Source organism: Engraulis encrasicolus, chromosome 16 (assembly GCF_034702125.1).
Source record: "Engraulis encrasicolus isolate BLACKSEA-1 chromosome 16, IST_EnEncr_1.0, whole genome shotgun sequence".
NCBI lineage: Eukaryota > Metazoa > Chordata > Actinopteri > Clupeiformes > Engraulidae > Engraulis > Engraulis encrasicolus.
Genome location: NC_085872.1, coordinates 30,292,900 through 30,310,910, shown reverse-complemented (window position 1 = coordinate 30,310,910; position 18,011 = coordinate 30,292,900). Strand labels below are relative to the sequence as shown.

Below are 18,011 nucleotides of genomic sequence, written 5' to 3'. Positions count from 1 at the left end.
TCAATTTTACCCAATGCACCTTTAAGGACTCTTTATCATGGAAGTCACATTTAGGGAAAATTACAACGCCTCAGTCATTCTTATCTTGAGCAATTGAACTGGTCATTTTCAAGTCAAAGTGTGTCATCAATGATGGATTTTATAATGTCAAAGAAGATGATGGGTCACAGTGACAATTTATACGAACGTAGACAATCACTGCAAGAGGCATATCAAAGATAACAAAGGAAATCAATTTATTGTTAATAAAACCACAAGAAAAATAGCTGCTCAGCCCATTATATTAAATAAATAAAATAAAGGAAAAAGAACACCTAGATAACAGTACATGGGGAACAAAATATTTTTAGGACAATATTCTCAATCCCTTTCATCAATTTGTACAAATTGAGGGGGAAAAGTAGTGAAACAGCATTGTATTACTCCCTCAGAATAGTCCTCCCCTTGCCAGCACATATAACCACGGCCATACAGTAAATGGAGGATGAGATCAGATCATTAACAAGACATTGCCACATTACCAGCAGTTCTTTTGCCTTTCAGAGTTGGCTTAACACTAGAGAGAGAGAGAGAACTGAAATAGTCTGATTTTGTAACATAATAATAGGTGTTCAAGGTCAAGTTTCCCAATTATCAGGACTCAATAGATATGGACACTTTGATAAGAGGAAGAACAACTGACCTGAGCACCCCATACAGATTTGGCACTTGTAGACCTTCCCTCTTCCAACCACTCAGAATGTCAATAGCATGATACCCCTAAATACCACATAGACTTTACCCTCCCTCTCAATACACACAGACACATCTTTCCCCAAAGAATATTCACAGGGCATGAAAAAAAAGTTAAAACACAAGTAAGAAAACTGTACCAAAGGAGATACACACACCCGACCATCACGTAAACTGTAATGTGCTTTTGGATATGTAACTAAAACACACGCACACACGCACGCACACACACACGTCCACACTCGCACACACAGGCACACAGAGACCTCTGCCAACATTCCACCACCTTGTCTTTACAATAAAAAACACTGCATGTCAAAGAGAATGGTTTCGCAGTTCTCCTAAAACTTAAAACAGGCCTCTTGGCAAATTAAAGTGACTCAGTGGCACATACTGTACTGCAAGATACCCAGAGAGGTTTAACAGAACACTTAAAGGAATGCCCACTGGGCAAACTGACGGCAAGTTATTATAACAGTGTAACAAATGCATTTTCCCCAGCACAAAAAAAGTCTTGTTGGCGATACAGTTTGATCACTTTTGAAGTCCTTTGGAGTTTGGATCAACGTGTGGTCCTTCGCTCCAACAGGACTGGCACATCAAGCCACCAGTACCGCTCTGGTAGTCTTGCTGTATGAACAGTTTAAAGGTGAAAAAAAACAGCTTAAAATAGCTGGAAAACTCTGCAGGACTGAACATACTACATGCAGCAAAAGTGGCTAAAAGTCAAACTTTCAATGTTCGATCAGGGGGAGCAGACAACCAAAGGTAAGGATTACAAAAATGTAGACGTTCCATTGACTGGTGTTACTTCCGCCATCTTGGCTGCTTTTGCCGCCTGCAGTGTGGTCCCGGAGTTAGGCTTCAGAAAGTTGCACGGCATAAAGCCTGGAGGTCAAAATGTGGAGCAGAGGATGTCGGATGGGTGGAGGTGTGGGTTCATTAGGCCGGAGGGACTGGAAGGGATGGGTCTCACTGGCTCCCTGCCTCCCTCAGCGAGGCCAGGGCGGAGTGGATTCGGACATGGAGGTGGTTCTCAAAGTCGTAGCCAGCGTAGTCCTCCTTCAAAATTGGAAAAATATGGACACACAAACAACAAACCACACACAAAATAAATACCGGTTACACCACAGAGCTGAATGATACTACTTCAAATGCATTCATTTTATCCCACCAGTTCTCTTTGCATGGGTGCCTTTACAATGCATTTGCAAGCCATGATTCAGAGCAAAAGGTGCGCTGTGCAGGAAATGGTCAAAAAAGGTACTGCAACTACTTTGTATGCTGCTCATTGAAACTGGGTTGCCTATTGCCAAATTTGATCTTTTCATGAAAGTTTCCTATGTAATAAACTAATATTTTCTAGTATGGTCCAAGTATATTCATTTTGGAAGCTAAAAAAAAATCTATTTCTGGAAATTCGGACCATGGAGAAGATCCCCCTTTTAATGTACGGAAAATGCAATTTTCCTAGTCATAATGAATACTTGGAATTTGATGGTGATGGTAAGTATTCATGAAAAAGGTAACATTAGTGAATGGGAAGCATGAATTCTGGAAATAAACAACAAAAAAATCTTACACAGTGCACCTTTAAAGAAAAACAAAAACGAAAATCATTACCTTGGCATGCAGTAGAAGTCCTTTTCCCTTTGATGAAGACTGTGGGGAAAAACATGAAGCACATCTCAATTCACCTATAAACACTTTAATATGAGAAACCCTGTCTTTGGTATATCAGGCAAATCAAAACGAGAAAAAAACCCTCATGCATGAACACATACATACACCCACCTCAGGGTTGTCCAACAGCATGCAACCTAACTCATAATATGAGTAGGGCTGCACATAGGAATTGCTCAGGTGGCCCTCTTCGTCTCTTGCAGCCAGTTGAAAGCACTGAAGTAGAAATACACATCAATCATTGATTTATATATACATTAATTTCTCTAAGTTAAGGCTGTTTTTTGTGAATGTCAGTGGGTATTGCAAATTGTTTAAGCAGAATAACAAAAATCTAACTGCAAGCGCAAGCTGAATTGCCAATTATTTACCCGAATAGCCTCTTTGGAATTGCCTTGGCATTTGTGTATGGCACCAAGAAGCAGTTGTCTTAGACCAGAGCTTGCAGCACCCTCCGTGTCTTGCAGGACTGAAAAGTCAAAACATGGCAGGTGTTATTTTGTACACTTGATACAGCCAGTGGTGTAGTCTACTTTATTATGGTGGGTATACTGTATATTTGAGCATTTTTGAAGTGGGTATACTGTATACATTTGTGCTATTCCAAACAATGGATCAATCAATTTTAAGTGGGTATACTGAAATCCCTGAAATTTAGAAGTGGGCGTTCTATGTAGACTACACCACTGGATATAGCCTCAGTCAGTTGTTTTATTACTTTTCCCCTATTTCCTTGGACTGAGCTACCATCACAACTACCATCATTTTTGTTGATGGGCAATGAAGCATTATCTATCCATTGTCTGGCATTATAAGAACATTGAGTTAAGGTCAATTTTTAATTCAGGCAACAAACATCACTCAACAAAATACCAAGCAATATTGTTTAAAGATTGTTATGCGATTCTGTAACAACTCAATTGTGGCTTTGGTAGCACATAATCTGTCTTGTTTGGGTGATTTGTGAAGGAGGCATGCTATACTTACTGCATAACATCCTTCTTGTGACCAGCACAGAAATAGGCAACAGCCTTCAGATCTTAAACTTGTCAATACATTTTCATTTTTTTTAAATTACCAGCTACCTCTTTTAATATCAAGTAATACCTGGAATATGAATGAGACCTTACAGATCCACCTTTAAAGTGTAATGTCTGAGTTACAACTGAAGAGACCCTTGTGAGTCCTGCATAGCCTGGGCCCGTCTATCCTACCTGTGAAGCTATATGAATTTTTACTTCACGGTAGTCTCTGGCAAACCGCGCTATCTAAAATGCTTTTGCTACCCTTAGGAATGGGAGCCAATCAAAATCTAGCAATTTAAAGGCCTCAGGTTTAGCCTGGTTAAAGTGTTGTTCAGTAACAAGCAGAGGCGTTTAAGAAAGAAGTTAAAGTAGCAGGCCAGATCGAACTCTCTTTGAGGGTTTAAAATGTAGCAATGGCTCAGTCGTGGCTCAATTGGCTGGGCACTCGACTGCTACACCGCCGACCCGGGTTCCATCCCGGCCCAAGGTCATTTGCCGAGCCCACCCCGTCTCTCTCCCTGCTTATTTCCTGTCGCTCTACAACTGTCCTGTCACACAATAAAGACATAAGAAGCCCCCCCCAAAAAATAAAAATAAAATGTAGCAATAAGCAGGCTAATGCCTGCGTGCTTGTGGTACCTTGGTTCATGCGCTGCAGTGCGGAAGTAGAGCTGTCAGACAGGGCCTTCCACAGATACAGCACCTCGATCACTGCCAGCGTACAGCGCTCTCGCGTGGGAGACTGCCTACTCAGTATCTCTGCCTGTTAATATAAAAAACACACACACACACGCACACGCACACACACGCACACACTTTTACGTCTATATCAAATGTACAAGCTCATACATAACACACAGGCTTGCATGCAACATTCTCATTCACAGAAAGTACACAGACAGAAGAGAAAAGTGAAATGCAACGTAAAGTTACTTTTGGAGGTGACTGCTACATTCCCTACACTATGGTACGTACCCGTCTTGTGGAGAAGAGCTCAATCGGATTGTTTTTCCTTCTCGGGATCTTCTGGATGTCCTTAAATATGTTTGTTGCCCCTTCTGTGTCCCCCGTGGCACCCTGGCACACTACCAACAGCAAGCAGAGGCAGAAAAGAACATTAAAAGGTTAGAAAAGGATATTAGTGAATTACACAGAATCCTACCCACATGTAGCCTACTCCTGTTGTTCATGACAATGGTACACACACCTGGTGGGTATACTGTACTAAGATCATGGTTGAGTGATACACCAGGCTTAATTAACCTACAGGAAGCGATAACCCTGCTAATAGATATACCTGAAGGCATCCTTTAGTTAAGAAAAAGAGGATTCCAGGCTCTTCTATTAGATGGTTTACTACTGAACGATCGTCTTAGTATACCACTCTGCTTGTTATGTACGTAATCTACAAGAACCCCCGCCTCACCTCCAGTCAAATAGGCATAGTAACACTGCGCCCAACGGGACTCCGTCCTCAGCCGGTCAAAAGCTCTGTAGGCGTCATCGAATCGCAGTTCAATCATGCTGCACCACCCTGGAAAAGGGCAGAGAGGATGGCAATTAATGTCTCCATGAGTCTGCTGGCCCGTCAGCCGCCTGTTGTGCAAGATCTCCATGGGGAGGGATCACTCACCAATCTCATACAAACACACGTGCTGGATCTCTCGCTGGTCTGATGCCAGCTCCAAGGCATTGTTAAAAGACGTCAAGGCACTGTTGATCTGACACTGAGGAGGAAGGAACACACAGTGACACACACAGAGTTTGTCTTTGACAACTAAACAATCTATACGCTGAAACAATACAGGATTTACAACTACCACAACAGCAAATATGAGCTTTATTGTATGATTTAGTTACAGTTGCTAATCTGGGGTGCATTTCTCGAAACCATAGTTGCTTACTTGTTTAGCTACTTTTAACTTCCAATTGGCAACTACTCAAGTTGCTAACTGGCTAACACTACGCTCTCGAGAAATGCACCCCTTAACCCATTGTGTCCTGGAGACACGTATACGCTGAATTCAGGTTCTTGAGATTTGAGCTGTTTTGTTAAAAATGTGGGCAAGTTAGAGCTTAATGAACACATTCTACGGCAAATGAGGGTTCTAGCTTTTAAACGCAACTCATTTCATGTTTGTATGTGCTTCGGAGGCTGAGATATTTAGGATTTAATATGTAGAGGGCACCCTTTCCCAAAAAAGGCTTAGGACAAAATGGGTTAAATAGCCTCACCTCTAAGCGGTGCACCCTGCCTCTGAAGAAGGTGAAGAGGGAGGAGTTGGGGTAGACTGCCTCCCTCCTCTGGAGAATGTCCTTGGCCTCCACCAGCCCGGCCTGGGTGTCTGTGCAGTCCATGGCAAAAAAGGGCTGCACTACCGTGTGGTACCACAAGAGGGCCAGCCTACAATGAGGATACAGTACAAAACAGCCCTTCACTATGTTTGCAACTGTTAATTCTCAAAGGGAAAAAGCACACATGACGAAACAACAAACTTGTAACTTTTGAAAGGCTGTGTGTGTCACAATTGCATTTCTAGCTATTGTATTGTATTTCTAACACTCAAAGTGTCATGTGAAATGAGTCAAGCGTTAAGTCCTTCCTCTTTGACACACAAAAAAATAAATGTCTGACTATCACCTCGAGGGCATGGGGAAACTGAACTCTCTCTGTCAGCACTGCTCTCATATGACTACTGAACTTCTGTTTGTAGCCCGGGAGAAAGACACTTAGAAACGCCCTATTGAGTAAAAACTCTAAATTCAGCAGCAAGATAACATTCATACAACAGAGTACTGTATGGCTAGCAGTGCACAACATGGTTGCGGTTCAATCCAGAACAATTTCCTGACAGCAATCCATTTAAATGTGTATTAAGTTCATTCTACTGACCAAATAGAATCTGTGCAAGTGTCTACGATCTTGGACCACACACTTGTATGGATATAATTTTTCTTTGTACTTTAGGAGGTAGATTATACTACTCCACAGTGTCTCCACTCTGTTCTCCCAGTCTCCATACTGTTCAACAACGACACAAAATGCCCTTTATACGGTGTGTTGAAAATCACCTTTCGCATTCATTTCCATGTTACCCTGATGACTGCTAATTTCACCCACCAATGAGTCATTCTGTGGATACGCCTTCCCATCCTAATTGCAGTAAACATCTCAATAGCAGGTCCAACACATTTCATCGGCATAATCTCCCCCTCCCCAACACCATCATAAAATCACTGCAGCCACTGTGCGATGTGGCGGCCGCTGCATCTTTCACACCTTTGCAGGGGTGATAGTGAAAAAAAGTCCAGAGCCTGAACTTTTCTCCCTGCTCTAACGACGACGACAAGATACTGCATAGTGACGTAACGTAGACCTACTTTGACACATTATTCAAACAATTAATGGCCTGTGTATGACCATTATTCAAGCCTGATAGTAGAAGAAAACCCTGAACCTGTAACACTTTCTGAGATAAGAATAACCTAATGGCTAATTATTATCAATGTTTTTATTTTTGCAAACTCTGTCAAGCCTGATATCAGGCATGGAGCCTGAATACTATCAGCCCTGCCTTTACTCACGTAGCGAGAGGGGCCTTCATGTCCTTACTTTCGCTTGCGTAGGTGAGGGAGGACAGCCCCTGGTGCCGGTCGCCGGGGAAGCCCAGCAGGTTGATGATCTTCAGCAGGTGCGGTGGCATCATGGAGATGCACAGGTGGAAGAGGCCGTAGCCGAAGCTGACCGAGCCCATGAGGCGACCCAGCGCCTCCACACTCACCCGGCTCAGCCTTCGCAGCCGCTGGGGGGTGGGGGTGTAGGAGGAGGCGGAGGAGGTGGAGGCGGAGGCAGAGGCAGACGCGGAGTGGGATGGAGAGGAAGAGGTAGAGGAGGAGGAAGAGGGCGATGCTGTCGCTGCTGCTAATGATGTGGTTGCTGATGTCGCAGCTGCTACCGGGCCAGCCGGATCTGCCGTTGCTGCCATGGCCTGCTGGCTGGAGCTGGGGTTTCTCTTCTGGTAGGTTTCCTGCAGCTGGCTGATGTCACTGTGGCACTTGTTGTACATCTTCCAGGCCTTGCGGAGGATCCAGCCCCCTTTGATGTATGCTGAGGGAAATGTTTTTTGGGGAGACACAGGCATTGGATGGGTAACAAATACTAAAAATAAATTAAAAATAAAATAGAATAGAATAACACCTTGTGGTAGAAGAAACAGGTTAGAGACCTTGCCGTCATAACATTTCAAGGTAGTAATAAATAACATCAACTACTTAAGCCTTAAGTAAGCACATCTGGGATTACAGATTTTTCATACATCAAGATAAAACGCATTAGGCCCCAGTGTTTGACTAGCATGACTTGATGCTTATCTTAATAAATATGTCTGGAGATACTCAGTCACAAGTCACTAGAAAAGGTTTGCGAGTCAAGTTAAGTTCAAACCTTCCCCTTCCTTTTAAAATAAGCATAGCACTGAGCACACCACACATCCAGGAAGCTAGATGCAGGCGTAGTCGGGGGCATTGTAAAATCAAATTAGGATTAAAGGATGGAGCAGACAATAGTCTATTGAATTAGAACGCTCAATATCATCCTCACTGACTGTTCATGAACCAGACTAGACTGATGAACTAGACTGATGAACCTGCGTGCCAGATATGAGGGATGAAAGATTTAAGATTCTCCCTCAACACTGTCTGGGCCTACTGCTGCCCCTCTCACTTCCCGTTTCTCCAGGAACCGTGTGGCTGCCATGAAGATTTAGAGAGTATCGTCTGACAGCCTTTCAACACCCAGCAGAAAGAGAAAACAGACTAGTGAAAAGGGGAACTGGGGATATCTCTTAGTTCAATGCTGTAGGTTCCTCATATAGCTTTCTCTAGTCGCTATACCACACTCAGTCTGCAAAACAGTGGCACCTAACTGAAAAAGAAACTCTAAAATGTCAAAACAAAACTGATAGTGGGCAGACAAGAGGCAGAAGCAGAAGTGGGCAGGGCCAGCCAGGCTCACTCACAAGACAGCTCCTGCTTGACGAAGGACAGAATAGCGAGATACACTTGGCAGTCTGCAACGATTATCTGCCTCTGTAGGCGTTCCACCACAGCCAGCTCTGATCTCTGAGAGTCCATCTGTACAAGGAGGGAGAGAGAGAGAGAGAGAGAGAGAGAGAGAGAGAGAGAGAGAGAGAGAGAGAGAGAGAGGGAGAGCGAGAGAGAGAGAGAGAGAGAGAGAGAGAGAGAGAGAGAGACTGCAGAGCTCAGCAGAGCTCAGCATATAATTGGCAGAAAAGTGTAATCCTTCCTCAATATCTAACCCCAGTCAGCACAAACATGTGCTTATACCACACAATGGCCCCACCACATCCTCCTCTGACAACACAATAACAGAACATGTGTATCCATGCTCTAAATTGGACACTTCTCATGTTATCACCAATAACCAGACAGCCGCCAAACACATTTGGGGGAAAATACAAGGGAATTGTCAGTGAATTGCAGAACTATGATGAGTGTCTCAGAGTAATGTTATCTGATTGTTGTTATGTTAAACTATGTGAAGTGGCAAAAAATGAATATGGAGACAAGTTGTCAGGGCATGATAAGACGTGATACCTGCAAAAAATGGACTTCACTGGCATTGAAAAACACCCTGACAAAACCACTACGTATGCTGTTAATGTCCCCATTGTCGCCAATGTTTTACTAATTTTTCCAAGACTTAACTAATGTACCTTATCATGACCATATGTAATAAAACCGAGGGAAAATATTGTTTTGGGGGACATATGTACTCATTTCTAATTTGATAACTGCAACCGTTGGGACGGGGATCAGTGAAATGTAATAAACATCCAAATAAGATAAAACAACAAAGACGAACATTTCAATGATAGAGGGGTTTAGCATTCTCCTATGCACCCAAGCTCACTTGAAATAGACCCAGAACACTTGGGAAACTCCTTTGCTGCAGCAGCAGTTACAGAAGTCAATTCTTTTTGAAAATAAAAGAGTCTTGCACATCCTGTGCTACAGTGAAAATGGACCATCCAACTTGTGTTAGTGCTAACTTCAAAAGTCAGCCTCCATGATGGCATGGGGGTGCAGTAGTGTATTGGTTAAGTTGTTCTCACTCATCTGTAGAGTTAAATACAGTGCTGCTGAATGATATGAATGGGCTATAAACAGCATGAAAAGCCACTCATGCATTATATTTTGAAGGGGGATTTTCAATTTCTGCCACATAGTAAGGACAAATTCCACTCTCTACTAACTCAATCATAAGGACCAGCAGGTAATAAAATGGCGGGTTTTTGGTCAAGACCTGTCACATTGTAAGCACTACAGAAAGGAAAGCATTGCAAAACATGACAAGGAATACACCCACCATTTAAGATGATTAAATCAGCTCCAAGATAGGAATTAAGACAGGTTTTTTTAATATAAAATCATCTCATCGGTTAATGTATTTAACTGTTAAGTACTGTCTTTTGTTTTGTTTTTAGTCTTCCTCGACTTTTGCTGCCTTTTATTTTCCCCGTCCCAACTCTTTTGAGACTTATTGCTGTTACATATTCATGAATATCCCCCAAAACAATAATTTTGGTCAGTTTTGATGGCTTATGTGTTTTCTTTTTGCCATTCCTCATCTAATATAAGAATCAGACGTTTTGAAAATGGCAGTATTTTGTTATTATTCACAATTTACCTTGTATCCCAACTTCTATGGATTTGGGGTTTGTATTAGTTTGTTTTGTTAGCAAAATTATAACTGACAAAATACTAGCGTATATCAGCACTTGGCAAGCATTTGAAGTAGGCATGGACTGGGACTGGCATATCTTCACAACATTATGCTCTCTGCACTCTGATGCACTCTTTAAACCACACTTATCCAGCTTAGCACTTTATCTTGATCTCTGCCATAGTTGTGCAAATGTCACTTCTTCTGTTATGTATGATATGTTTGTTTCTTGTGTGACAGTGTGTGAAATTCTACCACACTACCCAGCCATAATTTCACCCCATTTTGTACATAGAGATTAAGTTACCTATCTACCCATCTACCCATCTCCGACATCAGTCTGTGGGCTTGCATTTAATTGCACTCTTCCCCTAACACTTTGCAGACATTCTTCGTAGTAGGAGGACTCGATCATACAGATTATGCCTGTAGCATTGCAACAGGCAAGCAGAAGCATGTTACCTTCTTCTTGATCTTGTTTTTGATGGTCTCGATGACACCGGCGTTCTCCCTCTCGCACAGCTTCTCCGTGGCGTGGAGATCCTCGCAGGCCCGCTGCATCTTCTCCTCCTCAAACGTCATCATGGCGTTCTGCATAGCACGGGTAGACAGGACAGAAGTAGTGTTTAGAATGCCCGTCCGTCCAATTTAAACAGGTGACAGATAAAAAAGAAACATTGTAAATAAGAAAAATCTGCATACCGCACTGCTCACTAGGTTGCATCAAACGCCCCTCGAAAATGAAAACTTTGCAATATCCCACTCTGCTCTTGCAGCATTTTTTCTTTGCACGATCATAACTCCCTAGTAAATTTCTAGGAAATTTGATGTTTAAGGGTGGCACATTAGGCTTGAAATTTTGAATGGTAGTGAATGGGCATTTTTAGCTAAATCTGTGCAAAGTGTATTTTGAGACTGTTTTGATCAAAAACAGTAAGGACAGTCATTTGGAAGAATGCTCCAGTTGCCTTTCCACTTCTCCAGGACATCAAAACCCCCTAAAAATGGCTAAATAATGGATACATGGGTGTTCGAACATGGCTAAAAGATTAGCAAATTGGGCCTAAAGAGTGAAATTAGGTCTCCTGAAGGAAGGCTCTAAAAACAGACACAGAAAATTTCAAATCTGGGAAAGTGCAAAGGGAACTGGAGCATTCTTCAAAATTATTAGTTTTGACCAAAATAGTGTAAAAACACACTTTTCAATGATTTTGCTAAAATAGCCCATCCACTGCCATTCAAAATTTCAAGCATATTGTGCCACCCTTTAACATTAATGGGCGTTATGGTAATCCAAAGGAACAATTTTGCAAAAGCAGAGCAGGATTTTCAAACGTTGGGGCGTTTGATGCACCCTACTGCTCACTTATTTATTAACAGAACGCTTTGACCTCACACAGTCTTCGTCATGTGTAGGTGTGTGTTAAGAAATTGGGGAGCAGCAACAGTCAGCAGATTTGTCTTCTTTTCAAGACAGGGCATAGGCATTCGAACAGAGAAGCTGGAGCACCCTGCAGCTTTAAAAGGTGCCCTGTGTAGGATGGTGGCCAGAGAAGGTATTGCAACTATGCTGCTCAGTGAAACAGTGCTGCTGTCTATTGCCAAATTTGCATATCTACTGTGTAATAAACTAATATTTACTAGTACAGTACAGTAAGTTTACAGCAAAAAATGTCAATTTCTGGAAAGTCAGGATGGCGGACCACAGAGAAGATCCCCCTTTTCATGTGTGTGTAACTATGACGACCCAAGGACAAAATGGAACGCCTTGACATCTGCACACACAATCACAATTGATTAGATATGAAAGCAATGTTAGTATAAAACGTATGGGTTCAAGGAAAGGTAGGGTTGGATCAGTGTTGCTGCTAGGGCGAGGTAACTGATTTCAGAGCTCTGTACATACTTATCTACTTTAAACACTTGTGTATTTGGCAAATAAAGTCATTGTGAGATGCGAGAAATGGATGCCACTCTCAGACCCTCCTTCATAAAACAACGCACAAGATTTTCAGCCAATACATAGAAGGCATGAAGGTAAAGGCAAAAAACACCCACAGGGATTCGTGAACAAACAAACACACAAACATAAATAAATAAATGGTGTCCCCAAAAAAAAAAAGAAGAAAAAAAGCTTGCTTAATAGCATGTTTAATATGCAGACCTCAACCTTATTATGCATCATGCCCTAGTCTGTACCTTTTCGCAATAAAGCCAGCGAGCACTCCCAAGTTTGAAATAACACTAACAGCATGGAGCATGATTGCAGCATTTCACTCTGCCATGACCAACTGTGAAGCTGCAGATTGAAAGAAAAGGAAGGCAGCCAGCCATCTATTTGTGAGTCACCTTTGTGTATAATTCATTAGTCTGAACGCCACATATCTAGGCCGCAGCATGGGGTAGGCTGTGGGCCTGCGTCACCAAGCCGCAGGTGAGCCGCCCCCTGGACCACCCATGTTGCCTAGTTACATTCCATTAATGCCAAGTGGTCACGAGCGGGCCAACGTGATTAAGGCTTCAGATGTTTGAATTTGTGCAGCCGAGCCTAATAATTACATTTGCACATATCAGTGGTAAAACAAAATGCCTCAGCTGTATGGGAAGACGTTTCTGCATTTCAAGTGCCTATGAGACAGAATACAAAACCTGAGGTATGCTTGTGCACTGAAGGGGTAATAATGAGCGTAAAATCATGCACGCATGCACACACACACCTTTATTGTTCCAGCCTTGACTGTTTCTACAAAGTCATAACAGTGACCTCAGTGATTCATTAAAAAACCCACTTCTCCCTAGCCAGTGGCGAGTCGATGCCATCCTATGCAAGTTACTCCACCCAAAGATTTTGGCTCCCACCTAGTCTGGCAAAAGCTTCCCAGCTCGGTTCAGCAAACAGTTGAGAGTGGTGACACAGAACTCACCCACGAAGTCTGTTACTGATTGGCTAAGGTAACTATATTCACACACTTGTTTTATTATGTGCATGCTTTTTCAAAGCTATATCCTAACAGTCATGCTAATAAAGCACAATATGGGTTTTAATTGAATTCGGAACTCCAATGAATTTAAAAGGCAGAGTAAGATCAGACCATCTCCCACACTCCACGGATACAGATTCCTCTTGGCTTTTGCCAGACTGTTTGACCGAGTCAACAGTCGCTTTCGCCCAGGCTAACTTCTCCCACACACGGTATGCAAACTTCTAACTCCTGCTGTTTTCCAAATACTTAATGTACCATCTTTAGCAGCATACATCCTACTCACCAGGAAGCTCACAAAGCTGGCACCAAAGCTCATCAGGGGGCTGTAGTTCCTGTAAGACCAAATAAATAAACAAATAAATAAATATAAATACATAAACACACATGCATACATACATACATACATACATACTACATATACCGGTACGTACATACCAGGACTCTAAATTAATATCAGCCAACTGGCCAAATGCTGGTGAAATTTCAGTTTGGCTGGTAGAAAACGCCAACTTACTAGCCGCTTTCACCCATTAAGGAGTGTATACGTATTTGGCTAGTAAGATTAACATCTACCAGCCATTTTGGCTAGTGATGAAAAAAGTTAATTGAAAAAAAATACAAACACACAAATATCAGTTCCTACACCCATTAAGATTTTAAATATCTTCTACCTAAAGCACCACTCTGTGATTACAAACAGACAAGCAGATAGCGCTTCAGGCATTCAAGATTATGTAATGTGACTGTGTCTCTCATCATCTTCTGGGTCAAAGACGTCCAAAATGAAATTGTCCTTCGGTGTAACGGATACCTTTTGCTGACTGTAACTATATAAAAAACATTACTCTTTTTATTTATTAATTTTTCCAGTCAATTCATGAAAGCCTCGGCTGTCATCCATTCACTTGAAACAATTTAAAAATCATGTTTTTTTACAGTTACAGTCAGCAGAAGGTATCCGTTACACTGAGGGACAATTTCATTTTGGACGTCTTTGACCCTTCTTCATCATCATCGTCATCGTCATCATCATCATCATCAAGTTTCATAGCTACTGTCTCTTTGTATGAATAGTATTTGGATTAAACAAGAAGCAAGCTGGTCCGAACGTGGCTGCAACAGCAACAACCCGGGTTCAATTCTGGCCTAAGGTCATTTTGCTTAGCCTTCCCTGTCTCTCTCTCCGTTTAGGCTGGCTAGGCAATGAAAAAGTGATGCCCGCCACCTCACTACAAACAAACACATGTCTCAGCTTTGACCAAGAGGCGATTACAGACTGCAGACCACTGGAAGGCCTTGCATTGAGATTAGTCCAGAATGTGTCGTCAGTTGCTTCACTCTGAGTCTGAACTCAACTGGTAGTGCAACATGGGTGGTGCACTCTTTGCTCCAAATTGAATTTCGCAAACTTGTTAAATGCTCACACTGCAAAGCTGTTGTCAGAGTTGGAGCTGTATTTAGAAACCAAAGACACATTACTACTTGGAAAAAAAACATTACATGTTAAAATGCTTATTGTCAATATTGTATTCCAGTATGACTGAACCGTTTCAGCATGTCCACATCTTAAAAATGACTTAAGTGCTCATCTATCACAAGCCACTCAAGTTTATAGTCTACCTAGATGGAACATTGATTGTCTCCATTGATCGTGCGCGCACAGAGAGAGAGAGAGAGAGAGAGAGAGAGAGAGAGAGAGAGAGAGAGAGAGAGAGAGAGAGAGAGAGAGAGAGAGAGAGAGAGAGAGAGAGAGAGAGAGAGATGAATTCCAAATGTGACACTCGTATGGTAACTGACACTCTCAAAATATCTCAAAACACAGCCTAGGTAACACATGCTTCAACTTACAATGCCAAGTATAGATGTCTCATCCATACTATGGTAGTGGCTCACCAAACAACTCATTTCAAACAGATCCTTTAACTTAGTATTGTGGTGGTCAATGGTCATCATGGTGGGTGGCCACTGGAGAGAGTGATTGGGGATTAACTAACAATGTTGATATTTAAATGTGTAAACAAAAAACACACAAACAGACAAAGCCCATGCCCAAATAACCTTCACCCATGCCTGGAAAAAACTGTGATTTTTAAAATATGAACTATAAACTCTGCAACTGCACAAATTCAATTGGTGAAATTTTGGGCAATGTTAATTTTTCTAGTTTGACTATAATTGCACAGGATGGGCTCATATACGTCAGCAACCATCCAGCCAGCCAGTTCAGGGACTGTAAAGCAGCTGTTTTGCAATGTTGTGAAAGGTGTGTTGTGCCATGCTTGTGCAATTACTCGACCATCAAGTTATAAGCATCAAGCACTATGGTGGAGAGCAGAGCCATACAGAAGGGAGAGTCGGGCAATCTCCGCCGTGTGCTTAGGCCGACTTCCTCTTTAGCTAAATTAGCCGTTTTAGCTTCTCAGTACTGCTCAGCGTTGCGAATGTTAGTTCCTAGCAGTGGGCGTAGCACATAGCAAATGCAATGCAGGGAATATGACAAGATTTGCTGTTCATAGTAATAACTTAAGATAAACATCACAGACGGTAAACTGTTGTGATTATCACCACCGAGACAGTTGTTGGTTTACATATTTGTGGTGATTACCCCGCAGTATAGTTCGTTAGTCCTTATTTTTGGCTGTTAATGTGGTGGTTCTATGTTGAGTCTATGGAAAGACAGCCGCTTTAGGAACACCCTTATCTCGCTGAAAGGCGGAGCTGCCATTTAATTCCTGGTCCTCCAATTGCGTAACTCTCCCCTCTGTATGGCTCTGGTGGAGAGAAAAAAACGACAGTAGCATGCAGGAAGTGAAGTAGCCAATGGTATGGCAAGTTTAAAGTGAGTTCAATCAATGCGGAAGTAACCACTGGAGTGCCATTTCAAGAAACCACTGCTAATTGGTCTGCAAATTCATATTTCATAAGCAATGCAAGGCATCGTTGCCTTAGTTTGCCATTACCTGGGAATACATACAGAAAGTGAACTATTCAGTTTTATTTCAATTATGCTACAACAATTAGTTAACGCAACCTGTGTTATGAACTGCACCCGTTCCATGCCAAATTCCTACACTGATTCCACTTTCGAACAATTCGCTCACTTACAAAACATCAGTGGGCAGAGGAGACTTCCAAATTAACACCAAATTAAATCATGGGTAGTGTGTGTGCCAGGGAAATCAGAATAACTAAGTTTGCTAACACTGGCTGTTCTTGTCCGAATGCAAAGTTTCCCAAACCAGCTTCATCAGCAACACAGCAGCGGGGCAAACTAGGCGTTTAGATTCCAACAAAGAAAAACCCCAGCCAGCATGTTTATGCCATCCTCTTACATAAATCCCTTACCTGTATTTTCGGAACAGCTCCTCGCTTTCTTTGAAGCCGTTGTTCAGAAGCATATTTATTCCTTGCAATGCCAGCTCTGCGTCGTCAATCTGCTCCGCGTTGTCGTCAACCTCTTGTTGGGCAGATTCGGGGCCAGCCATAATTATTTTTCTCAAAGTCGAACAGCTTAAACGTAGCTGCTACAGTTCTCTCCCCCAAAGAGCGGGCTAATTAGTCATAAAAATGCGGTAGTCAACAGCAATTGATTTCGGCCGACTGCACACACCCACCCGGCAAGTCTTCCAAGTAGACTACAATAACCGCGAATCTTTTTGTTTCTTTAAACCACCGCTTGCAAATGCGTATTATTCATAGATATTTTGCTCTTCGTTCGAAACATCATCCTCCCGATTCCAGAGACATCCCTCTAACTTCAGTGCTGTCATCTGCCTATTCACATGCAGACATTCTGGAGTGTGTGGGGGGTCAGGGTGGGAGTCTGGTGAGGCAGATTTCCCCCAACATGACAGTAGCACATGCTGCGGGCTGGCTAGCAGTTCATTTCCAGAAGTCGCTCTGACTGCAAGCAGCCAGTGACTGCAAGCAGACGGAAAAGAGCGCCTCTCGTGGCCGCAGCGCAGTAGTAATTACAAAAAATTCCCACTAAATGAACAGAAAAATACCTTTCTATTCTAGGCCTACAATACGCCTACTTTTGTACTCTAAATTCGCGAGTGCACCCCACTGCAGGCATATGCTAGCAATATAATAGGACATTATGTAATTTGACTCATTTTTATTTAGAAATAAACTGAAAGGTTTAAGTCTGTGCATTATGGTTAAGTTAACTCCAGTGACTGAGGCGTCAAAATGTAGGCCTATGGTGTGTAATCATGAGTCTCTGAAGTTCAACTGTCAACAACTAAACCAATCCTACAGGCTCACACGCCAATCCTTATCATAGAAACAGCACAAGATAAGTCCTCCTGTTGGAATGGTGAAGTTTGGCTAATCACAACAATGCAACAAAATAGCCTGTCTGACGACTAGAGTAACCTATCTTTCTTTAAATAGGGGTTGAAAGTGGTTAGGATGTTCAACTGATCTATTTGTGATTTAGACAATACAGCAAGGCTATTCAAATGGCGGCCCTGGGGCCAAATGCGGCCCTTGGATGGCAAGGTTCTGGCCCCCCATAAGGTCAGCACACAATGAAAACGAATACATGCAATCTGTGGACGTGCATAACTTGTGATCACTAACACTTCAGGTTGGGGATATCTCTACCATGCATTCACATGAAAGTGAAATCTTATCTAAAACAGTGTTATAAATAGACCATCCTAAGGCTACTAAGAAATAGAGAAGTGAATATCTGTTCTTTCTGGCAAGCTATCCGCTTGTTTCGCACCCTAACCTCGGACAGTGTGCTGCTCGCAGTTATACGGATTCTATGTTCGGCCCCTTCACTGGAGGAAATTTGAAAAACTGGCCCTAGGTGACTTTTAATTGAATAAC

General features: G+C 42.4%; 1 protein-coding gene across 1 annotated transcript; it reads right to left on the bottom strand.

Annotated features, from left to right (window-relative positions):
- Nucleotides 1–212: 212 nt before the first annotated feature.
- On the bottom strand, nucleotides 213–17,042 carry LOC134465596 (tetratricopeptide repeat protein 39C-like). Its single transcript, XM_063219348.1, has 14 exons — nucleotides 16,515–17,042; nucleotides 13,453–13,501; nucleotides 10,648–10,776; nucleotides 8,459–8,573; nucleotides 7,026–7,548; nucleotides 5,676–5,844; nucleotides 5,074–5,167; nucleotides 4,867–4,974; nucleotides 4,416–4,525; nucleotides 4,080–4,203; nucleotides 2,787–2,884; nucleotides 2,527–2,631; nucleotides 2,356–2,394; nucleotides 213–1,794 (listed from the first exon to the last, which is right to left on the bottom strand). Exons 1-14 carry the CDS (start codon nucleotides 16,652–16,654, stop codon nucleotides 1,705–1,707), a joined length of 1,893 nt encoding a protein of 630 aa, XP_063075418.1. The 5' UTR covers nucleotides 16,655–17,042; the 3' UTR covers nucleotides 213–1,704.
- Nucleotides 17,043–18,011: the final 969 nt, after the last annotated feature.